Source organism: Furipterus horrens, unplaced genomic scaffold, assembly GCF_987537825.1.
Source record: "Furipterus horrens unplaced genomic scaffold, mFurHor1.1.pri manual_scaffold_11, whole genome shotgun sequence".
NCBI lineage: Eukaryota > Metazoa > Chordata > Mammalia > Chiroptera > Furipteridae > Furipterus > Furipterus horrens.
This window is the reverse complement of record NW_028327181.1, coordinates 46,434,269-46,459,938: the sequence shown is the minus strand read 5'-3', so window position 1 is coordinate 46,459,938 and position 25,670 is coordinate 46,434,269. Positions and strand designations below refer to the sequence as shown.

The 25,670-nt window shown below is 45.8% G+C and overlaps 1 protein-coding gene across 1 annotated transcript in view; it reads right to left on the bottom strand.

Moving 5' to 3' along the window:
* Positions 1–25,670, bottom strand: part of TNFRSF13B (TNF receptor superfamily member 13B) — a 78,857-nt gene that overhangs the window by 33,551 nt on the left and 19,636 nt on the right. The window contains exons 3-4 of the mRNA XM_090257479.1: positions 5,796–5,873; positions 3,833–3,898 (exon numbers count right to left, since the gene is read on the bottom strand). Coding sequence (XP_090113605.1) covers positions 3,833–3,898; positions 5,796–5,873 — 144 coding nt within the window. The remainder of the gene's footprint in view (positions 1–3,832; positions 3,899–5,795; positions 5,874–25,670) is intronic.

The window sequence follows — 25,670 nt, the reverse complement described above, 5'->3', positions numbered from 1 at the left end:
TCCCAAAGGTTAGTCCTAACTGAAAGCGGCATGGACGAGAAAGGCAACAGTCAGTCCCCAGAAGGCCCAAACCTAGCAGAAGAGCCCAAGCAGAAAGGGCTCTCAAAGCAGCCCCCAAGGCAGGCCCGTGCCCAGGGACGAAGGCCCCTCCTCCTCCTGGGACTCCTGACAAGCACAGCAACTGCCATGCCCCTCTTGGTCCTTGCGAACGGGGCCCACACAACCCCCCTGTCTGGTTCTCTCTGCTGAGGAACCATGAGGAGCTGCACCCCCTTACCACACCTAATACCTCTCCCACCTTCTCCCAGCTCTGGCCTTCTCAAGCTGAAAGCAGAAATTCTGCAACAATGCATTTACAGGGATGGCTAGCTCCACTGACCAAATATTTACTGGGCCTCTGCCATCTAAGCCCCAGGCCAGACAATGTAGAAAGATACCAAGAATTGTCAGGGGCCTCCCCCAATAAAACAGAAAAAAGAAAAAAAAAAAATCTAGTTGCTAAGATAACATTTGAGCAAATTAAAAGAAATAGTAATGTTGTATAAAAGTCAAGTAACAACGTGAAAGAGATTTTGACTAAGTGTTAAGGGAAAAGTCTAGCCATAAAATGCTACAAAAGTTATTGCACGCAGGTTAGCTAGGGAGGCCCAGGGGAGAGGGGAGCGCTGGGGCGAAGCTGGGCAGGAGCGGTGGAGCTGGTGGTGGTGGTGGAACCGGCTGCTCAGGGCTGCTGCTCTGGGAGGCCAACCCCAAGATGCGGCCACTACACAGGCACGATGGTCCAAGCATGCCACAGTAAAGGGTACCCATGTGTTCCCTGGGAAAAAGCCATGCAGACGCAGTCCTGCTAGCCCTGTGGCCGTCTGATGTGCGGGGATACGCCGTGGAAACCCCTCCACACCAGACACCGTCCCTCCCTGTTCCCTGCCCGGCACCTACCACACCAGCCAGCAGGCTGAGCTTGTCCTATCACTTCTCTCATTCCCAGAAAATCTGATGACTGAATCCTTCTGTACCTTTTAAGAACAGGGATGATAACAACTCATATTTTACTTTAAAAACACTTGAAGAAAATTTTAAAGTTACCGACAAGGTCTCGCAGGTTTTCTAAGCCTTGGCACCACTGACATCTGAAGCCCGATCATGGTCCTGTAGGCGGAGTGGCTTGTTCTGTGCATCACAGTGTGTTAGCACCATCCCTGACCTCCACCCACCAGGTGCCAGTAGCAACCCCCCCCACCCCACGCACTTGTGAGAATCAAAGATGACTCCAGACCGTGCCATTCCTTGGAGGCACCATGGGCCCCAACTGAAGACCACAGCTTTAGAGACTCAAACAGAAGACTTCCAGCATGGCTAGAATTCAGTTCACACACAGACTGCCTAAAAAGTTCTCCTGCTTCAGGTCTCGGGACCCTGCTGGCCAAGTGGAGGCATGAGTCGAAGCTTCGGGAAAGGTGACCCTGGGCTGGAGCTCTAGGGTTCTAGGTTGTGCTCATCTCGTGAGTGGCCGTGAAGGACAAGGACCCATGCAAACCACCGGGGAACTGGAGCCCACCTGTAAGCTGCACGGCAGAGGCCCTGATGCTGACCACTGGGCAGCTGGCATCCGACTGCCCCCTTCACCCAGCCTCTTCTCAAGTGTAACCCTAATGCTTCCTTGTAACCTTCCCCATACATAAAAGAAAATCCTTACCCACTTAAGTGTTGCTTTAAAGGTATTTCAAAGCAACCACCACTGGTTTTTCACTCAAAGAAGTAATGTGACTTTACTCCCAAAAGGTGCCGTGTACCTATACCGCCCACAGTTTGGGCAGATCAGCACTAACTGCCTCATGGGGTCAGACTCTTAAGCTCCAAGGTCATCTGCCAAAAAGTGGCCCATGGCCCCAAACTCTCACCTCTGGGCATTCCCCCAAAGCCCTGGCTGCAGTCCCAAGTTTTTCTTGAAGCTTCTTTCTTGTCTTGTGTCACTGAGCACAGCTCCACTTTGGCCCTAGCAGTGCATGAAATAACACCCAACCAGCATCCAGGTTGCTGGGAGACCAGAACGTCCTTCGAGGTGTCAGTTCTCACGGCTCCATGGCCCTTGGGGTGCAGCATGTGCATCGCGTTTGTGCCCACACACAAAGGCGTCTCCAGCGGCCACCCCCTCTGTGCTGTGCAGCTGAGCTGAGGGGAGTAATGAATTGTGCTGGACTCCAGTTAGACCTAAAGAGAGATTTCCTGACCAGAATACCTGGTCTTCAAGGGAAGTTCAGTCCAGCCTGAATAGAATCCACTGACCTCTGAGGCTCCTCCTCTAATTGTCAGCCTTTGCAGGACTTCAGAACAGGTCAGTCAGGCAGAGGGAGGACAAGCAAACCTCAAGGCTCCTAGCAGCCCAGCTCTCCCCCTAGAGCTACTGCAGAAATGACAGCTAAGCTGGGATCACACATGGAAGCAGCCCTGGGTTAGCCTCCACGCCTGCTTCCTTTCCTCAAAGGAAACAAGGGTCCCAGTGAAATCAGTCCCCCTGCTCTCACCACCACCACACCACTGGCACACACCTCTAACTCAGTCACCTCAAACTACTCTGGACCACAGATGTTTTTGTGGCAAAAACCGCTGTGGCCCATCCACACTGTATAATATGCTCACAGGAAGGAGCAAGACAAAAATTCTTTTTAAGAAGGAACCAATGAAGTGATACTCAATTAAGAGCTAGGTGTCATACCTATTAATTCCATACCTAGATGTCGACCCATTAATTTATCCCAGAAGTAAAAGAGAAAGCATCAAAACACAAAAATTAGAACATACGTGTGGAAATGGATCCACTTAGGGCCTATTCACCTATGAGCTTTAATAACTACCCTAAACTCCAAGTGCACACAGTCTCTGCGGTCCTAGGGAGGACAGGCATCTCTGCTCACACTTCTGGAGTCTGCTTTCACCCTTAAAGCAAAGAAATGAACTCTGGGTGGGATGGGGCCGACATATTTTACATGGTGTGACCAGATTTTCTAGGATAATCCCTATTTTAAAATGCTGTCCAAATGAATGCACATACGCTCACATACATACTCAAATGGAACCAGAAAAGATGCTCAAATCCTCCATCTTCAACCCTTTATTAAGTTTAGAATTCAGTCATATCTCAGATTAGTTAGGAGACCAATCTCCTTTAGAGAAAAAAAATCAGGATACAAAATGGGTTGGAAAAAGAAAAGCCAGAACATTCTGCCTGCTTGGTTTTCAGGTTTGCCTCTGGACCAAGAGCAGTAAACAGTCACCCAGCCCAGGAAGCAAGAAGCAAACCAGGCGGGCAGCGTGGCAGGAAGGAACCTGCGTGCTCGGGCTTAGAGACCAGAAGAACAACGATGACCAGGAGGCCTCAGCAGATCCACTGGATGAGCAAGGCCAGTTACAGCAACGGAAGTGAGAGGCAGTCTTGGGACTGCAGCCTGTGGAGGCGTGTGTGCTCAACTTCCACATGCACACCCAGGGCCCACCCCCACCTGCCCCGCTGGCCCCCAGCCTGTTCCATGTCTCGTTGGGAGTGCAACGGCCAAGACCAACATCTATGAGCCTTGGAGGGAAGTGACTTCCTCCCTCACTACTTACTCTACTTACTCTCAACCGTGACCACTGAAGACATCTCAAAACAGAGGTCTGGGTTGTAAGAGTAATCTCTACCAACCACCACAAGTTCTTCAAAAGAGAACAAGGCTCCCAAAGAGAAGCCCAAGTGAGAGTACACAGATGCTGTGCTCAGAGATGATGCCAACGCAGCCATCATAAAGTGGCCTGGAGAAGACAGAGGTGGGGCGGGGGCAGAGGAGGGCCTCACCATCTCATCCAGAGCGTAGCGCAAGAGGCCGTGCTCGTACAGGATAAAGAACCGCCGCTGCCATTTCTGCAAAGGAACCGAGAGTAGGTGTTTAGGAGGGTCCTGGCCCTGATCTCCATGTGTTCAGTCCCTGAGTCTGACAAACCTCTAGCTAAAGGACGCTGGTTCCACAGCTTCCATTTCGGAGCTAGAGAGCAGGAAAAGAGGGTCCCAATGTGGAAGAATGGTGATTTATTACCCAGGATTGGACCAGAGGAGAGGCCCAAGCCACATAGTGAGTTTCCATGTAAGTTATTGAGATTTAACAAGATGCTTGCTTTATTTTAATTTGCAAGCTCCTCAGGAGCAGATGTGTCTTGGTCACCTTTTTGTATACTTGATGTACGCAGCACAGAGCTTATCACATACCATGTATCAATATTTATTTGATGAATCATCTGACATGATATGGAATAACCTGAGAATAGGAAGCACTGATTCCCTGCTTCTGAAGAAATCTAGGAAACTGCTGTGAAAGGTTGTTATGATGACCCACAGGGAATGGGAGAGAGGGAAAAAGGCAGCCAAGCCCCAACGCTCACTGAGAAGCGAGCTAACAAAAACCGAAACTGAGGAGGTATGAGACCAGTGGGAGTAACTCCGATGGCCAGGGAGTGTGCGACTGGCAGGGTGCCTGCCCTCTGCTCGGAAGCCGCGGCCCGGTGCTGGGGGCCATCGGTGGTCCAGTGGCACTGACAGCAGAAGGAGAAAGACCATGAGGCTACGTGCCTTCCTCATGAGGATCTCATGACCTATTTTCAGCATTCAAAAAAACCCAACATAATTCATACTTTTACTGGCAATAAGGCCACAAGAACTACCTAGAATATCATGTCTCTTTGCTTTGGGCCAGAATTACATCATTTAGAATAATGACTTTCCCATGAGAAGCTGGGAATGGCAATCCTGTATGATCTAAATACATTTAGAAAGGAGCTGCCCACTGGTTACCCCAGGCACTGCACCACAGTCCTTGGCATGGATGGCAGAAACAGGACAGTCCAATGGCCTCACCAAGAGGACCTGTAGAGGACTGTTCCACACTGGGTGTCCATGGGGAAGCTCTTCCCAGGAAACATTTCCAAGGCCCCTATTTGTAGTCTTTAAAGACAAAACCCATCCCAGAAGGAATCCCAAAGGACCAGACACAGCACCAGGTCTGTGGGGTGCCACCCCCACCCAGGAGTGTGGCATTCGGGCTGGTGGCAGCAGAGACCAAGAGGCAGGTCAGAGGCTCTCTGGGCGAGCAGGGGACAAGAAGGGGCAGAGCTGCAGCAATGTGCAGGGTGTGGGCAACAACACCTGGAAAAGTGGAGAAAGGAAGCTCACTGTTTTCACTGGAGTCCAATCCAAAGGGGATCCCTGGCAGAGGAAGCAACCACTGGTCAGGGACAAGGCTCCAGCAGCCTGTGCACAGCAGGAACCGCTTTGGGCTGGAGTGCCCAGGAGAGCAGGGGCAGGAGCAGGAGCAGGAGTAAAAGCGAGTCCTCAAGACCCTCATCCCTTCCTTAGCGCTTATTTCTGAGACTCTAGCTGGGGAGGATGGGAGGGGAGGAAAGTGAAGAGGGAAGAGGGAGCTGCAGGAGGCAGGGCCTTGGCACTGAAGAAACTAGGAGCCTAATTAGCATAATTGCAAACATTTGCTGAACTTTTGCCTTTTCCATTTAACTATTTCTAGAGTTAAGTTGACCCCTGAAACAGGCAACACCATGTGAGAGCTTATTTTGAAGGCAGCACCAGGCTTAGCTACACAGAACTGAGACTGCCTACGGGTCCTACGAGTTTGCCGAACAGCGCTCCTGCGGATCCTACCATTCGGTGGCCCCCTGTCCACTCCCCATCTCCTTCCTCCTTTCTGTCAGTTCGCCCTGAGCAGAGCCCCTCTCTGGTCCCTCCCACCCCAGGAGTTGACTGATTCCCTTACCCGAGACCGATGTACTGGGTTGTCAAAGTCCGTCCCATCTGGAGCCAGGAGCAGCCAGCCAACATAAATGGGTTTTGCCTGGAGGAGAAAAGGGCAGGTCGTCAGAGGCCTTGGACCACAGAGAAAAGACAGGTCTCAACAGTCAAATTCAGGATAAGCACTTGCAAGAAACAGAAATCCCCTCTGCCTAGCACACCCCACACACCGCCTCCCCCAGCCCCAGGATGCGACAGCAAGGGGCCACGGGAGGCCTGTAGTGTCTGGTGTAGAGATGGGAACACAAAGCCCAGGGGAAAGAGGAGAAACTGCAGAGTACAGGAACTCCTCAGAAAGCAGACACCTCTCTCAACTTCCTGATCAAGTCACCAAGATCAGAAAAACGGCATTTTCTTCAATAACCAGGTGAGTGCCAATGTGCGCTAGGCACTAGGTATCACGTGAACAACACAGTCCAAAGCCCTCATCCTGACAGTAAAAAACAGGGTCTGAGAGAAGAGACCCGGCTTTAGTGATCACAGCCAGCACCGGCCAAAGCAGCATCCAGTGACCAGCTGTGTGACCTTGCGCTGAGATGCCCTTGAGCTTCAATTCTCCCATTTGAAAGGGGTATGGATAATAATTACATCTACACCTCATGAAACTTAGGTGAGGATGGAGATAATGCAAAGGAATGTAAATGGTGTAGCCACTGTGGACACCAGTTTGGCAGTTCCTCAAAAGGTTAAATGTAGAATTTCATACACCCCAGAATTCCACTCCTAGCTATATACACCCAAGAACACTTAAAGCAGGTACGCAAATAAAAACCCAGACATGAATGTTCACAGCAGCACTATAAACAATGACCAAAAGGCAACACAACCTAACGACCATCAACAGAGGAATGGATAAACTGTGGCACATCCATACCATGAAATATTACTCGGCAGTAAGAAGGTGTAAGTACTTAATTTTTTTAAAAAAAGACTAATATAGGAAAGGGTGAAGCCGGGGAACGTAAATGCATGATCCATGGACATGAACTAAGAGGGGTGGGATTGCTGGGGGAAGGGAGTGCTGGGCAGAGGGGAGTAAAGGAGGAAAAAATTGGAACTATTGTAACAATATAATCAATAAAATATACTTAAAAAAAAAAAAAGGCGTAAGTACTGATACACACATACACTACACCACGGATGAACCCTGAAGACATTATGCCGAGTGAGGGAAGAGAGACACAAAAGGCCACGTACAGCATGATTCCACCTACATGAACAGGTAAATCCATAGAAACAGAAAGCAGATTAGTGGCTGCCAGGACAGGGAGGGGACAGGAGATGGAGAGTGAACACTAACAGATATGGGGGTTCTTTGGGGGGTGATGAAAATGTTCTGAAATTAGATAGTGGAAATGGTAGCATGACATTGTGAATATGCTAAAAACTACTGAATTGTACACTTTAAGAGGACGAATTTTATGTAAATTATATCTAAAAATAAACTGAGGAAAAAATATACTGAGTACAGTGTTTGGCCTGTAAGTGCTTAATAAATGTTAGCTACTATTATATTTTCATATTCAAAGAGTCCCCCTCATCCAAGACCCTGGCAGTAAAGAGCTCAACATGAACTAAAAGATCCGGACAGGTACTCTGGCCCTGCTTCCCTTTTTAGCCACACCCAGGCGGTGAGAAGGGGTTTGGGAAAGCCATAAGCAGGCCTATCTGTCCACTACCCTTTGGTGGGCAGTAAACCCCCACCTTACACATAAGGATTGATCTCTGGGTAAGCCTTAAGGGTTCTGCTGTCACACCACCTCAGCTTATTGAGGAGGAATCTGTGACTCAGAGAAGGAAGGTCACATGACAGAGGTCACACAGTATCTTGATGAGCCAAGAACATTTTTTTCTTAGCTTCTGCAGGGTCCTCAAGGACCCCAGGGGAAGCACACCGGCTTCTCCCCATGAGCGTGAACAGGGCAGGTAAGAGGGGCTGTGGGCAAGGGGTGTGGAGTGGGCAGAAGGAAGGAAGGGGGTGGCTGGCTTTGATGAAACACGGAAACGGGTGCTGGCAGAGAACCAGGGGTTAGAGGGACACGACTCAGGCAGGCCACTGTCTGAGCAGGGAATAAAACTCTGCCTGAGAAAGCAGAAGCAAAGAGAGTAGAGGCCTGCTTTTTCAGTAAACACCAGCAGCGCACAGCCATCCCCAGGCAAGCGAGCACGCCCGGTCTCTCTCCCACATCACTCAGGGATGTGCACACTCGGCAGACCCCACAAAAGCCCGCACAAAGCATTGGGGTGGGTATCCTGGGCCAGGTGAACCCCACTTTGCCCATCAGCCTTCAGTTCCCCAACCTGGAAAATAAGGAGGTTAGTCCAGTCATGTCTCCTCCACTTGGGTCTAGCTTTCATTGGACACCACCCTCCTAGTCCCTGGCTGCAGCACTGTGGGGCAACTTCACATTCTCAGCTATATCTACTTAACCTGTCCCTGAAGGGACAGTGGGAGACCTGAGGGACTGGCACACGTTTCCTCAGAACCTGGCCACCACCAGTGTCACTCACTCAACAAATGTCTCCTCAGTGTGCTGTGTGCACAGCCCCACGGCCTGCCTGCACCCACCCTGCTGGGCTATGACCTCCTTCTACAGATCAGATCGCCCCTTCCAGGGGTGCGGGATGTCCTGAAAGACAGGAAGCCTGGGCCAATGGAGGGCACAGGGCCAGGAACAAGTGCTCCGGGAGGAGCAGCAGGCTGGGAAGGAGGTACCGTTCCATCAAGAACATTTACCAAGGCAAAGTCACAGTGACAGGAGGCAGGTTAATGGCTGATAATGGCCAGGGGATAGAAGGACTTGGGGGGGGGGGGGGTGACAGCAAAGATGTACAAAGCTTCCTTTGGAATGATGAATATGTTCTAAAATTGATGTGGTGATGGCTGCACACCTCTGGGAATACACTGAAAATCATCAAATTGGGTCCATCGCAGGATATGTGAACATTATCTTAATAAAGCTGTTAAACAAAATCACTTACCAAGGACTGTGACAGGCAATGGGAGAGCAGAGATAAATAAGAAACTGCTCCTATCTTCACAGGCTCACAGTCCAAAAGAAATGTCAATTAATGAATCCTCTTCCCACACCTAAGAAGACCATATCAGGGGAGTGGCCAGGGAACATGTCGCTGTAAATTTTCAAGTGACTCTGCCCCATCCCCTTCCTCCTCCTTGACATTTGGGAAACTTCATTCAGAGAGACAGGGACAAAGATTTCAAAGGTCAATAACCTGGTCCATCAGTTTGTAGGAAGGGAGGTGGGACGTGCCAGGCACAGACGCTGGAGGGGGAGCAAGAGGCGGCAGGCACAGTCCTGACAGAGTAAGAGTAGAGCAAGAAGCACCTACGGGGCTGACTCGGTGCCTACAGCTGAATGACAAGAACCACCAGGCCTCTGCTGTGCAACTTCAGGATCCCAGGAGACAGCAAGGTACCTGCCGCCCTGCACTACCACCCAAAGTGAGCAAACTGGGAGGCAGAAATGACCGTGAAGGAGGTGAGCTCCCCCACCCCTCTGTGCACACAGGAGGATGGCCTGGGGAAGAGAGGACTCTGGGCAGGAGTGACTGCACCCTGGGGCGGTGAGGAAGGACCAGACCCAGCCGTGTCAGGAAGTCCAGAAGCACCAAGCAGAGCCACTGTCACCTTTCTTCCTGGGGAAAGGCCTCCAGCAGGCTGGGAGGCATTCTCTTCCTGAGAACCCCTAACGACCTGAAACGCAAACTCTGAAACAGACAATGCAGGAGTATGCTCTAGTTTTTTTGTTTTCTGGCTTGGCTTTTTGTTTGGTTTTGGAGGGGGTGGTGTTCAGGAGAAGTAGGTATCTGTTGTTAATATCGATGATCCAAGCTGGGCTGGAAGGACCCAAAGAATGGAACTGAGTTCTATTTCAGGCTGGCTGCCCTGGAGAAAACCCAACAGCCTATACAGCCCATGTAGGGGCTAACACATGAAAGCTTCTCTTCCAAGGAAACTCAGTCTCCCCTCCCAGATCCAGGAAAGCAGAGGCTGCTCTTCTTGCTGGCTGGTCTCTGCCAGGAGGCTGCTGGTGGTCTGGGCAGACACCTCAACTCAAAGCCCTTCCAAATATGGTTCCTTGAAACTTCTGCTTCCTGGAATATGGGGTAGATGTAATTTTCCCTATTCCTCCTAAGTAAAAATTAAACCCTGGACACTGTATATAAGACAAACCAGAGAAGATTCTGAAAAGTGGATGGAGATACTTCAGGACCCAAGAAATAACAAGGAAGTATGTGCCCTGGCTTTTATTTTTGCCTCACTGTCCCAGGCGGGGGCCTGGAGGAGTAGGCAACCTGGAAATGCCAATGAGCACAGACAAGAAAACAAAAGCCTGTTCTCTTGAGCTGAAGATCCAGGGAAGAGATACCTAGCAAGACAGAAAACTCTTAAGACAGTAACGACCCTACACTAGGCAGACGCCACAGAAAAGGTGCAGCCTGACCCCCACTATGACAACAAAGGCTAGACTTCCACCTTGCTGGCCAGCAACTCTGCAAGGGAAGTGTCAGGAGGCCAGGTAGGGAGCTAGGACTTCCAACCCCCCAGCATTAACAAGGCCCCCTCCCTCTCCCTATTGGGGCAATGTCAGAGGACATGTGGGGTGCTGAACTCCCCCTCCACTCCCACGGTAACAAGGCACCTCCCACCTAAAGTGTCAATGGAGGCCAAGTGGGGGTGGGGGTAGCTGTGCTTCTACCTAAAAATAAAAAGGCTGTGGCTCCCCTACCCCTGCTAAAGTAGTGTCAGAAAAATCCAACTGAAAGAGAAGTGTCAAACACAATCCAGAGGCACCTAACAAAACACAAAAATTTCCATGTTTCAATCGAAAGATCACCATCATGCCAAGAACCATTAAGGTCGTAAACTGAATGAACAAAAATATTTGACAGAAACCAATACCGAGGTCGACGTGTCGGAATTATCTGATGACAATTTTAAAGTAGCCATGCTAAAATGTTTCATTAAGAAATTATGGTGTGGTCAAGATGGAGGCATAGGTAGACACGCTTCATCTCCTAGTGCAACTGTAGAAAGAATTATAACTAAATCTTAAAACAAACAACACCCAGAACTGTCAGAAAGTCAAGGTGTATGGAAGCCCGACAATCAAGGACTTAAAAAAGCCACATTCACCCAGGTGAGAAGGAGGGGCAGAGCTGTGGAAACCGGCAGAAAGGTGCAGAGACGTGGTCTTGTGCAGAGAGACGGCGGTGGTGGTGGAACCAACAGTCCCACATTCACATGCGGTGGATAAAAATCGGGAGGGACACCTTGGGAGCGAGCGATCCCAGCCCCAGGCCAGACTGCACAGCCCAGGGTTCCAGCAACAGGAAGATAAATCCCTGTAACTTCTGGCTGTAAAAATCAGTGGGAGCTGAAGCTGCAGAAGTAACTGCCAGATTTTCAGGAGCCTCCGTTTAAAGGGGTTACATGGACCTAGAATGTATGTAAACTGGGTTGCATGGACCTAGAATGTATGTAAACTGCCGCCGCCCTCCCCACCCCCGGTGAGGTAACTGGGAACAGGGCACCTCCAGATGCCAGGAAGAAGCACAGTACCCTCTCAAGCCCTCCCTCGACACAGAGCCACAAAAGCGTGAAGCGGGTTGTTCCACCCCGGCAAGTACTTAAGGCTCCACCCCACACAATTTGCAGGTGCCTTTTCTGCAATAGGCCATGTTACTAAGACAGGGAGTCAAAACAGCTCTACCTAACACACAGAAACAAACACAGGGGGGCTGCCAAGTTGAAGAGGCAAAGAAATATGGCCCCCCAAAAAGAACAGAACAAAACCCCAGAAAAAGAACTAAATGAAATGGAGATAGCCAACCTATCAGATGCAGAGTTAAAAACATGCTGGTGATCAGGATGCTCAAATAACTCACTGAGTACAGCAACAGCATAAAGGAAGAAATGAAGGTTACACTAAGTGAAATAAAGTAAAATCTACATGGAACCACCAGTGGATGGGAGAAAGCTGGAATTCAAATCGATGATTTGGAACATAAGGAAGAAATAAGCATTCAACCAGAACAGCAAGAAAAAAATCGCAAAGAAAAAATAAGGATCATATAAGCACTCTCCGTAACATCTCCAAATATACCAACATCCATATCATAGTAATGCCAGAAGAAGAAGAGGAACAGCAAGAAATTGAAAACTTACTTGAAAAAATCATGAAAGAAAACTTTCCTAGATTGGTGAAGGAAATAGACATACAAGTACAGGAAACACAAAGAGTCCCAAACAAACTGACCACAATGAGGACCACACCATGACACATCATAATTAAAATGCCAAAGGTTAAAGATAAAGAGAGAATCTTAAAAGTAGCAAGAGAAAAGCAGAGAGTTACCTATAGAGGAGTTCCCATGAGACTATCAGCTTGATTTCTCAGAAGAAATTTTGTGGGCAAGAAGGACCTGGCAAGAAATATTCAAAGTGATGAAAAGCGAGGACCTACAACCAAGATCACTCTACCCAGCAAAGCTATCATTTAGAATGGAAGGGCAGATAAAGTGCTTCCCAGACAAGGCAAAGCTAAAGGAGTTCATCATCACCAAGCCCTTATTATAAGAAAATAAATAAGATCAAAACTATGAACATTAAAATGACAAATTCCACAACTGAATCTAAAAAATTAACTAAGCAAACAACCAGAACAGGAACAGAATCATAGGTGTGGGGATCATTTGGAGGGTGATCAGCAGGGAGGGGGTAAGGGGGAGAATGGGGAAAATGGTGCAGAGATTAAGAAGCATAATTGGTAGGAACAAAATAGACAGGAAATGGAGAAGCCAAAGAACTTATATGCACGACTCATGGACACCAACTAAGGGGGAGACTGCTGGAGGGAAGGGGGGGTACTGGGCAGAGGGAGTCAAAGGGGGGAAAACTGGGACAACTGTAATAGCATAATCAATAAAATATATTTTAATAAAAAGATACAACCTTAATAGAAGAAATTATGAACATGCTTAGAATAAATGAAGATACAGGAAGCCTCAGCAAAGAAACAGGAACTATAAGACCCAAAAGGAAATTTTTAACCTAAATAATATAATAACTAAAATAAAAAGTTTAACAGATAGGCTCAACAGCAGAATAATGAGAACCAAGGAAAGAATCAGCAAACTGGAAGACAAAACAATAGAACCTACCCAATGAGACAACAGAGAGAAATGACTAAAACATAAAAGTAAGAGAAGAACAATCATGGAGACCTGTGGGTCTGTAACAAAAGGTCTAACATTTGTGTCACCAGAGTCCTGGAAGGAAGGAAGGAAGGAAGGTAGGGCAGAAAAAGCACTTTAAGGAAGAATGGCTGGAAAATTCCCATAAAGTAGCCACCTATAACTTAAGAAGCTGCGGGATGCCAAAGGATAAACTGAAAGAAAGTCACACCAAGACACATCAAAATTAAATTTCTAAAAACCAAAGACAAAGAAAAAATCTTGCCCTGGCTGGGGCTCAGTGGATTGAGTACCAGCCTGTGAACCAAAAGGTTGCCAGTCTGATTCCCATCAGGGCACATGCCTGGGTTGCGGGCGGGTCCCAATTTGGGGGCATGCAAGAGGCAACCTATGGCTATATCTCTCACATTGATGGTTCTCTCCCTCTTCTTCTCCCTCCTTTCTCCTCTCTCTAAACATAAATAAATAAAATCTTAAAAAAAAAAAAAATCTTGAAGAAAGCCAGAGAAAAACAACAGCTATTGATAGGAGAAAAACAAATATAATGGATTTCTCATCAGGAACCATGGAGGGTTAAGGAAAGTGGTACAATACTTTTCAAATACTGAAAGAAAACAACTGTCAACCGAGAATCATATACCCAGTGAAAATATCCTTTAGGAATAAAAGTGAAATCAAGACATTTTCAGATGAAGGAAAACTAAAAGAATCTGTTAGCAGACCTACCCTAAAAAATGGCTATGGAAAGGTCTCTAAACAGAAAGGAAACAATGAAAGAAGGAACCCTGGACTGTCATAGAGGATGCAGGGACATAGCCAAAATACATATAATCAGGCTTTCCTTCAATTTTATATATTATGCTTGACAACTGAAGCAAAAATTAGAAATAACATTATCTAATGTGGTTCTAAATTATGCAGAGGAAATACTTAAGACACTTCTACAGGAAATGGTAAAGGGGTATTAAGGGAAGAACTCCCTTTAACTGAACTGATAAAATGACACTACCAGTAGACTGTGATAAGTTATGTATGTACAATGTAACACCTAGAGCAACCCCTAAAAAAATCTACATCGAAAAAAGATCACTATAAGTCATCAAATCTGTCATAAAAGATAAAATTCTAAAAAAATAAGTTCAAGCAGGAAGAGAAATAAAAGCCAGAGAACAGGAAGCAAAAATAATTATGGCCTAACATATCAAAGATTAGATTACATGTAAATGGTCTACATACACCAGTTAAAAGACATTGACTGACAAAGTGGATTTCAAACAATGATCCAACTATATAGTGCCTAGAAGAAACTCACAGGCAGGTTGAAAGTAAAGGAATAGAAAAACTACATCACACAAATATTAATAATCTAAGGAGAGCAGAGTTGTTAGATTAGCATCAGATAAAATAGACTTCAAAATTTTAAAAAATGACCAGAGACAGAAAGGAACATTATACAATGATAAACAGGGCAATTCACCAGGAAGTCAAAGCAATCCTCAATGAATATGCACCAAGAAACAAAGCTGCAAAGTACTATGAAGAAAAACAGAACTGAAAGGAAACAAAAAAATCCCCAATTACAGATGAAGACTTCAACACCTCTCTCTCAACAATTGATATAACAACTAGACAGAAAATCAATAAGGAAATAAAAGAAATAAACCAATAGAATCTAGCTGACAGTTAGCAGAACAGTCCCATAGAATATACGCCATGATAGATCACATCCTGGGCCATAAAATAAACCTCAATAGATTCACAGAATTAAAATCATAGAGCATGTTCTCTGACCACGATGAAATCAAACTAGGTATCAGTAAGATAGAGATGACAGGAAAATCTCCAAACATTTGGAAACTAAAAGATACACTTCTAAATAATCCATGGGTCAAGGAGGAAATCCCAAAGGAAATTTAAAATATATATATATATATATATATATATATATATATATATATATACATATCAAAATTTGTGGGACACAACTAAGCAGTTCTGAGAGGCAATGTTTCAGCAGCAGTAAAATGCTTAGTTTAAAAAAAAGCCAAGGTTTCCCATCAAGAAGCTTCCACCTCAAGGACCCTCCCAAAAAAGGAGTACAAAATATAACAAAAACCAGAACAAAAGAGCAAAACCCAATTACCATTAATTGAAATAATAGAGTAAAATCAACAAAATAGAAAACTGATTCTTTGAAAAGATCAATGAAAGTGATAAACTTCAAGAAAAACTGACAAAGAAAAAGAAAGAAGACACAAATTAAAATTAGGAATGAAACAGGATCTATCACTATAGATCCTGCAGATGTCAGAAGGATAACAAGGGAATATTACAAACAATTCTACAAACATTAATTTGACAACTTAGATAAAATACACCAATTTCTCCAAAAAACACATAATTTGAATGACCCTATCACTGTCAAGGAAACTGGATATGTAATTTTAAAACTCCCCCCAAATAAATCTCCAGGCCGAAAGGGTTTTATTGGAGAAGTCTACCAAACGTTTAAAGAAGAATTAATGCCAATTCGACAGTCTTTTCCAGAAAATAGAAGAATAAAAAATAGTTTCCAAGTCACTTTATGAAGCTATTATTAACCTGATATCAAAATCAGACACAGTACTAAAAAGGGGGAAGAAAAAGGCCTATACACCAATATTCCTCATAAATATAAATGCAAAAATCAATAGTATTAGCAAAATAGAATTCAGCAACACACTTAAAGAATTATATACCATGATCAAATGGGGTTTATTCCAGGGATGCAAGGCTGGTTTAGTTTTAGTTTTTGTTTTTTTAATTCAACGTAATCCACCATATTAATAGCCTACAGAAGAAAAACTCTGTGATCATATCGTTTAATGCAGAAAAGGCATTTGACGAAATTCAACACATATTCATGATTTAGAAAACAAACAAAAAATCTTTGAAAGTAGAAATAAAAGGGAGCTTCCTCAACTGATAATGAGCATCCACAAAACAACGAGACTGCCAGTGCTGCACACAGTGGTCAGTGGGGAGAGAGCCAGTGCTTCCCCTCCAGGACCAGTTACTGCACAATGACACCCACTCTCAGACCCATACTCAACACGGCGCTAGACTTTCTAGCCAGTGCAATAAGGCAAGGAAAGGAAATAGAATACAGATCAGAAAGAAGAAATAAAATATTTACAGATGGCATAATTAACTATGTAGAAAACCACAAAGAATCTATAGATATGACTGGTATAAAAAATCAACTGCATTTCTATACTAGCAATAAATATGCAGACACCAAAATTAAAAATATAATACCACTTATAATCACTTTTAAAAGTTAAATACTTGTAAATCTAACAAAGCATGTTCAGGATTTACACATTGAAAATTATACAACGTTATGAAAGAAATTAAAGAAGATCTAAATAAATGGAGAGAAACATATTGTGTTCATAGAGTAGAAAATTCTAAATGACAATTGCCCCAAATTGATATACAGATTTAACATAATTACTATCAAAAGCTCAGCAAGACTTTTTGTAGATATAGACAAGATTATTCTAAAATGCATTTTGGAAGGCAAAGAAACTAGAATAATTTTTTAAAATTAAAGAAGAATATAAAGGGAGGAACCCATCTAATTACAAGATTTATTCATTATCCACAGTAATTAAGACTGTGTAGTATTAGTGGAAGGTTAGACATATCACATCACTGACACAGAAGAGAACGAGAAACAGACCCACACAAACATGCCCAAACTTAGTTTTTGACAAAGGTGCTAAGTAAAGCAATTCAACAGAGAAGGCAGCCTTTCAACAAACAGTGCTGCAGCAAAAATGGAGATCCAAAAAACAAATAAGCAAACCTTTACCTTATACAAAAATTAATTCATTAAATTTAAACATTTTTGCTCTACAAAAGACCCTCTTAGGAGGGTGAAAAGATAAGCTACAAAGTAGGATAAAACATTTGCAAACCAATATCTAATAAAGGACTAGTTTATATACAGAATACATAAAAACCTTTCAAAACTCAACAGTAAAAAAACAAACCATCCAATTAGAACTGGGCAAAAGACATGAAAAGATATTTCACATCATTAGATATGAAGATATATACCTGGCAAATAAGCACATGAAAAGATTATGTTCTACATCATTACCCATTAGGAAAATGCAAATTAAAACCACACACCTATCAAAAGGGCTTAAATTAAAACAAAACAAAACAAAACAGTGAGAACAGCAAATGCTGGCAAGGATGTGAAGAAAGTACAGTTGACCTCTGAACATGGGTTATAACTGCACAGATCCACTTACACACAGTTTTGTGTTTTGTTTTGTTTTGTTTTTTTTTTCAATAAATACCCATAGTTTTCAGTCTGTGGTTGGGAGTCTATAGATGTGGAGGGCTGACTGTATGCATTGATCTATGCCATTTTATTTATTTTTATTTTCTTTATTTTTTTAAGGTAATTTTATTGATTATGCTCTTACATTGGTCCCAATTTTTCCACCTTTGTCCCCCTCACCCGGTACCCCTGTTCCCTCCAGCAATCCCTTCACCCTTAGTTTATGCTCATGGGTCGTGCATATAAGTTCTTTGGCTTTACCCTTTCCTATATTATTCTTAACTTCCCCCTGTCTATTTTGTTCCTATCAATTGTGCTTCTTGATCCCTGCACCATTTCCCAAATTCTCCCCCTTCCTTCTCTCCACTGATAACCCTTAAAATGATCACGATATCTATGATTCTGTTCCTGTTCTGGTTGTTTGCTTAGTTTTAGTTTTTGTTATTTTTTAGATTCAGTTTTGGTAGTTGTGAGCTTGTTGTCTTTTTAATGTTCATAGTTTTGATCTTCTTTTTCTTAAATAAGTCCCTTTAACATTTCGTATAATAATGGCTTGGTGATGATGAACTCCTTTAGCTTTATCTTGTCTAGGAAGCACTTCATCTGCCCTTCCATTCCAAATGGTAGCTTTGCTGGCTAGAGTAATCTTGGTTGTAGGTCCTTGCTTTTCATCACATTGAATACTTCTTGCCAGTCCCTTCTAGCCTGCAGGGTTTCTTTACAGAAATCAAGCTGATAGCCTTATGGGAATTCCTTTGTAGGTAACTCTTTTCTCTTGATGCTTTTAAGATTCTCTCTTTATTTTTAGCCTTTGGCATTTTAATTATGATGTGCCTTGGTGTGGTCCCCTTTGAGTCCAACTTGTTTGGGACTCTGTGTTTCCTGGACTTGTATGCCTGTTTCCTTCCCCAGATTAGGGAAGTTTTCTTTCATGATTTTTTCAAGTAAGTTTTCAATTTCTTGATGTTTCTCTTCTCCTTCTGGCACCCCTTTGATCCAGATGTTGGCACTATTGGAGATGTCCCAGTCTTCTTAAACTTTCCTTGTTTTTTTGTTTGTTTGTTTGTTTTTGAATTCTTGTTTCTTCATTTTGTCCTGGTTGAATATTTATTTCTTCTGTATGTTACAAATCGTTGATTTGAATCTCGACTTCCTTCCCATCACTACTAGTCCCCTGCATATTCTTTTCTACTTCACTTTATATAACCTTCACTTCTTCCTTTATTTTGTGGCCATACTCAATCATTTTTCTGAGCATTCTTATTATAAGTGTTTTGAACTCTGCAGCTGACAGGTTGGCAATCTGCTTTTCACTTAGTTTTTTCTGGAGTTTTGTTCTGTTCTTTCATTTGGACCGTACTTCCCTGTCTCAACCTGACAGTCTTCCGGTGTTTGCCTCTGTGTATTAGGCTGAGCAGCCGCACCTGTTATGTTGTAAGGATCAGAGCATCAGGTATTCATCAGTGCAGGAAGACCCATTCACTACCTTGTGGCTCTGTATGTAGGACAGGGGTCAGAGAGGGAACAATGCTGCCTGCTTGGCACTTGCCCCTTTTCCAGTTACTCCACCCGCTTCCTGTATGCAACTGGCACTGCTCTAGCTGTTGCCCTGGCTGTGGTTCCCAGAGTGGGTGGCTTTGCAGATGTTCTGGGATTGTGGGGGCCCTCTCAACAAATGAACTCTGCTGAGAGACCGGAAGTTTCTTCCTCTGCCCCAACCCCCACTGGTTTTCACAGCCAGAGGCAATGAGGCTTTATTTTCCCTGGCAGTGGAACCATGAGCTGGGCAGTCTGGCCTGGGGCTGGGATCATTCCCCAGGTGTCCCTCCTGACCACCAGCTGCAATCACTGCCTTGCCACCGCTGCCCACCACCCCCACATGCGTCCTCTCCGCCCTGGCTACCCAGCTCCACCACCCCTATCCAACTGGATGAACACTTCCCCTTTAAATCTTTGGTTGTTGGGCTTCCATACAATTTGGTTTTCTGGCAGTTCTGGTTGTTTTCCTTGTTTTCAGGTAGTTGTAATCCTTAATGTTGTGCCAGGAGGCAAAGTGTGTCTACCTAGCCCCCATCTTGGCTGGAGCCTCTATGCCACTTTATATAAGGGACTTGAGCATCCTCCGATTGTGGTATGGGGTGGGGGGTTTAGAAACAACCCCCTGAGGATACTAAAAAAACAGATAAGTTCTAAGAGAACCAAAGTTATATGTGGTTTTTTGAATGTGCAGAGGGGAGGGTTGGGGTCGATACCCCTAACATCCACATTATTCAAGGGTCAACTGTGTATCACTCATACATTGCTGGAAAGAATGTAAAATGGTATGCCAGTCTGGACAAGTGTAATTTCTTAAAAAACTAAACATGCAACTACCATACAACCCAGCAACTGCACTGCTCGGTATTTATTCCAGAAAAATGAAAACTTACATTCACACAAAAACTGTACACAAATAATTACAGCAGCTTTATTGTAATAGCCAAAAACCGGAAGCAAGGCAGATGTCCGCCAATGGGCGAACGTTAAACAAACTGAGGGACAGGACGCCTTGGAATACTACTCAGCAATGAAAAGAAACAAACTACCGGCACAGGCAACCTGAATGAACCACCAGCAAATCATGAGGAGGGAACGAGAGAACGCCCAAAGGTTACAGGTCGTGCGGCTCCGGTAACACGCCAGTCCTGAGACGTGGGCCCCGCCGGGAGCGAGCTGAGCAGGCCGCAGGGCTGGGAGGGCGGGAGGTGGCTGGGTGGGCCCTGGGGCGGCAGGGGTGCCCTGCTGTAAATCTGTGAGGCCTGGGGGCCTCGGGGCAGGACACAGGGGAAATCTAGGTAGTGTCTCTTACAACTGCAGTGGCAGCTACAATGACCTCAAAATAAAAAGTTTAATTAAAAAGAAATCAAACTTGTTACTTCCCCAAAACTTCCTTTTCACACACACAGAAACTATACTGGAAGGGGGGACCTCCAACAGCCTAAGAGCCAGAGGTTCCAGCCACTAAGGCCTCAGCAACCACTGGAGGCCGCCAGCGTCTTGCCCAGGAGGGCTACCTGCCAGGACCCTCCGCTACACTGCCTGAGTTCCCCGGGCCTTTCCAACAGCTTCTGGAGACTACATACAAGTTTACGCACATACCCTCTCTCAGGCCTGTCTACCTGACCACGGCACGGTTCTTGCTTTCCTCGGGCAGATCGGGGTTGCACCAAGGAGAGCTCCAGCTGTTCCGACAAAGGCCAAACGGGCAGGCCGCGGGCAGACAAGGAGCAGGCGTCCCGGTCTGCTTCTCACAGCGTTGTCAAGCTGCCACACTGATGCTTTGCAGAAACATACAGACCTCTGGACGCAGCCACCCAATCACAACCAGCTCCAAGGCATCCAGAACTTCACATACTTGGCTCTCAGCTCCATGTGTTCTGTCTGTGGCTCAGAGAGCTGGGAGGAGGGAGTCCGTGATGGATTTCTAACAGGTGCTTAACCTGACTTAACCTCAGGAAGCATGTGGCATTGACACAAGCAGTCAGACATGTCACATAATATGGCAACTAAAGAAGAGAGACCCAAAGTTATCAATGCAAACAGGGTCCCACCTTCCCATCTCACTGGAAACATCCCATCGTCCTGAAGTCCCTCTATCATTGGGTGCCCCCTCACCGTCCAAAGCTCACCTCCACAGACAAATACCTTCTACTTGGAAAAGGGCGATTCACTGTCTCCCAGAAAGGCCCCCTCAAAATTTCACGCCCCCTTCAAATACAGTAACTGGCCCAAAGCTAACTGTTTACTGAGGGCTTACTGTGACCGCTGCTGCCATTAATCTAGGACACTCCTGCCTCCCTCTTCTCTGAACTGTTCTGTTTCACTTACACCTCCCCGGGGAATGAAAAATATGTTTCAGGCTTCTGAGCTTGAACAAGCAGTTTTCTGTGTGGTGGGCTCTTCATCCCATCCTGCTGGCAGCTCCCTGCCCACCCTCCCAGGTCTCACCTCCCAACCCCAAGCCGTCTGTGCTCCTTCTCTCTTAGAGCACATCAGCTCCATGTGGACGAGAACCTCACCTTCGTTCAGTGAAGTGCCCAGTGTCAGAAAGGGCTCCAGTGACTGAACGAGTGAACACAGGAATCACTCAATGGACACACTTATTAGTCACCACCTCCCAGCTGAGAACTGAACTGCTCCCCAACTATTGTCCAAGTGGTGTTGGCAAGGCCTTCCCAGCCAGGATGGTGAGCCCGAACCACACCTCTGACTTCCACACACGGAGTTCCCAGATCACTAGGAGACAGACTGGGCAGCACCGAGGAACAACCAGCAAGAAGACATGCGGAATTTCAACTATACTTCTCCCTTTCCTAAATCCAACCCCCAGTCACAGCAGCACGTGCGCCACGCTGGCCCAGGCAAACCAGAAGCGCTGTGGGAAAGCTGGCACTCCTAGAGAGCAGCAGCGCGGCAAAAACACTGACATTTCCATGTTCCTGCCCTAGTAACCCCATGACCAGAAACTGAGCCTAAAGAAACACCACAGAGAGAAGAAAAAAGTTCCACTCATGATTTGGGAGGAACTCAATGTCCCATAGGGAAAATGGTTAAATGAATGGTAATTTATAAACTCACTCAATTACACAGCTATTAATTATAAATAACTAAGGAATTCAAGAAACCCTCCAGAGTATGGCCCACAGGATTCCATCAAGCCAGTGCTTCCTGCACAGAGCCAGATGATTTCGTTCTCCTGGGTGACAGGCACCTTCTAGAGCTATTAGGCAGAATGTCCCCAGGAGCTGCTCTGAAGCTGGACTCACCAAGGCATCAGAGATAATAACATGAAGCGCACACAGCCCCTCTCCCAAGGGGCTCTAGGTCTAGTCAAGACCGACATGGGAACAAGCAACCAGGATGGAGTGTGAAAACATGGTCTCTGTTTATAAAATGCATATAAATGGAGAAAGATTGACAATCAACAAGCAAACAACTATTGTGTTAACTGTCAGGATCATGAACAAGTCTCAAGGGCTTTTTATTTTTACAGATTTTTATAAAGTAATGCTGCTACGTGGCACCCGATACGCCACTCTCCACCAATGGCATGACCTAGCAGCTCAGTAGTGTCAAGACCGGGCCTGGAAACCAGGAGGCCCAAGTTCAAGTCCTGGTTCTATGATTTAGCCGTTATATGGCCCAATGCAAGGCATTATCCCTGTGAACCTCAGTTTCATCATCTACAACAGAGAAAAATACACACATCCTTTCCATATTTTTAAAAGCTACGTCATACACGAATGCCTCAGAATCAGAAACATACATCCCAGCTGCTGCTCAAACCAATCTGGGAATAGGGCTTGGGGGCTACCGGAGTCCAGGGGAGTGGGTCTTACTGTGGAGATGGCAAGTGGGGGTCCCAGACAGTGTGATGGACAGGACTGCAGAGGCCAATCCAGAGGGACTGGAGCCCAGGGCTCCCGACTCCAAGGGCAAGAGCAGAGCATGCAAAGCCCACACAAGCTGCCTCGCACCAGCCTGAATGCCGGAATTCCAAGCGGAGTACCTGTCCTCATGAAAGCTCTTCAAAAGGAAAAGTCCCACACAGGCCTGAAGAAGGATCCATACCAGAAGGGACCAGTATCCCAGCTCTAGGGAAATTGTTGGGGCAAATAAGTTTCTCTGGGCCAAAGGTGGGGGTTGGGCAGCTGCACTCAAGCATTAAGTAGGAGGTCAATGGCCCTTGGGTGGAGGGTTCATTGAAAGATCTACGGGAAGAATGTGTGTAAATCACAAGTAATATATTTTCAATGGTTTTGAGGTTGTTCCTTGCCCTTTCCTTTTTTCCAAGAGTTTCTGTGGAAACGTTTCCACACTCACAGCAAGCAGGCTGTTGAATAGTTTCTACATTTTGATTCCAAAAGGAGAAACAATGCCTGGGTAGCGGCCATCTGGCCGTCTTTATAAGCTGGTAAATCACAGGAGAGTTCAAGGTCACCTGTATTCTGGGGCATTTAGATATAAGTCAGTAAAATGAGATGGGAGCACATGTCAAAGCCCAGTCTTGGGTTGCACTCCTGCCGAGACCTAGCTGTGTCCTGTGGCCACCCAGAAGGAGGGCAAGAGAACCTGACAGTTCTAAGCCCAAGTACACTGAGGAGGGAAGTTTTTCCCACACCAGTGGTCAGCACACACCTTGACTAAGCCCACTAGGGCCATGAGCCACAGGAAACTGGGACTTCTCTTTTAGAACAAACCTGCCAGGGCCAATAAGCATTGACCATCACTACAGACTCTTTGACAGGCCACACACAAACTTGTCCCACAGTGCCATGTGAACCAAATCATGCTGGAGGATCTGAAGCCCTGGATAATACCATCCTGTTGACCATTCTGTTTTGAACCCAAACTATATCCCTCAATGCGGGCACCATCTGTTAACACAGGTTTCCAGGGCCCGTCACCTGCCTCCAAAAGTCAGCAGAGAACAACTGGCCAACGCAAAGATGCTCATAATTAGGCCATGGCCTCTGCAAATGATTCAACATGATCAGGACCCAGAGCCATGTGACCAGAGTGAAAAGTCCAGCCTCCACAGTAAGAAAAGGCTACCGTTTGCCAGCTGGCAGAAAGCATCATGTGTGTGCCCTAGAGAACACACACTTGATCTAAGTGAGCACGCTGGGTAGTCTGTTTAAAATGCCCATTAGTTCCCTCTCGGTCACATCTGTCCTATACCCCACTGTCAGCGGCTAACACCCATGGCTAATAAGGCTCCACATTTTGGGCTGGCCAAAAAGTTCGTTTAGTTTTTTCCATATGATGGCTCTAGCAGCACTTATTGGACTTTAACTTCATTCGAAACAATTTCGTTAGATCATATTTTGACAGCTGTCATATCAGTGTGCATTTAAAAAAAAACAACAAAATTGATGAATTTTTGCGTAGTCATTCTAATATTGAAGATGGAAGAAAATACACATTTTTGGCGTATTATGCTTATTATTTCAACAAAGGTAAAAACGCAACTGAAACACAAAAAAGGAAATAAGATCTGTACAGTGCATGGAGAAGGTGCTGTGACCAATCGAATGTGTCAAAAGTGGTTTGTGAAGTTTCTTGTACTACTGACAGTTTGGCCAAATAATTCTTTGCTGTGGGGCTGCCTTATGCACTGGAAGATATTTAGCAGCACCCTTGGCCCCTACCCACTAGAAGCCAACAGTGGGAGACAACCAACATACTCAAAAAATCCAAATCAATCAAGTTACTGGTGAAAATGAAAAATGTGTCTTTCATTTTACGGACTTCTTGGACAACCCAATACTTCACATCACTTACTCTTCAATCTCCACAAGAAACCTATCGGGTATATACCACTACTACATCACTGTATTCTACATACGAGGAAACGGAGGTGCACAGAAAGATTAAGCCACCTACGGCCACAGAGCCAGGGTATGAACCAAGGCCACCTGGTCCCATATCTGGCCCTTAATACCCGACACGGCCTCTCAACGTCAGTAAGCCACTCCTGACGGTGAGGGCACAAGCCATCCCAGCAGCAAGTACATTCCCAGGCGGAATGTTCTCCTGGGCAGTCCACTCCTGACAAGCACATCACTCAGAGCCGTCCCCAGCCCCCTTGAAGCTGAGCCCTACGGCCTGTGTGTGGCCCCTCTACGGAACTCATCAACCACAGACCACCCTTCCATGGGGCTGCCCACCCAGACCGGTCGGTCCCCACGGGTGTTAAGGAGCCGACAGAGACAGTGGGGCTCTTTTCCAAAAGGAGTGCCTCCTCCTTGTACAAAGATGTAAGTGTGAGCATAGGCTCACACCTCTGCCCTACCCCAGGGAAAGGAGAGCCTCATAAGTAGGGTAATCCTAAAATTTATGATCCAAATTGGTACACTTGGGGGAATGAACAGGGACTCCAGTAATTATGCCAGGACATGCGGCCCTGGAACTCTGAAGAAATGCAGACTATCAACCTTTGCTGCCAAAGACTGGTACTACAAAGATGACAAAGCCACTGATAACACCCACGATGAAACAAAGGCACAAAAAGTGCAGCAAAGGGAAAGGAACTCCACACAATGGAACTGAGAGGCAGGGTCTGGGGGAGACTTCCATGAGGAATGAGCAAAGGACCAACCTCAGAAATGAAAGCCAGGAACAAGCAGCACGACAGAGCCAGCGCAAGGTCAGCGGGTACATTGAGAGATTCGAAATGCCCTCCAGAGCCTGTGGCAGAGCTTTTACACACAGTGCTGCCCCCACCTGGCAGTGTGTCAGGGCTCT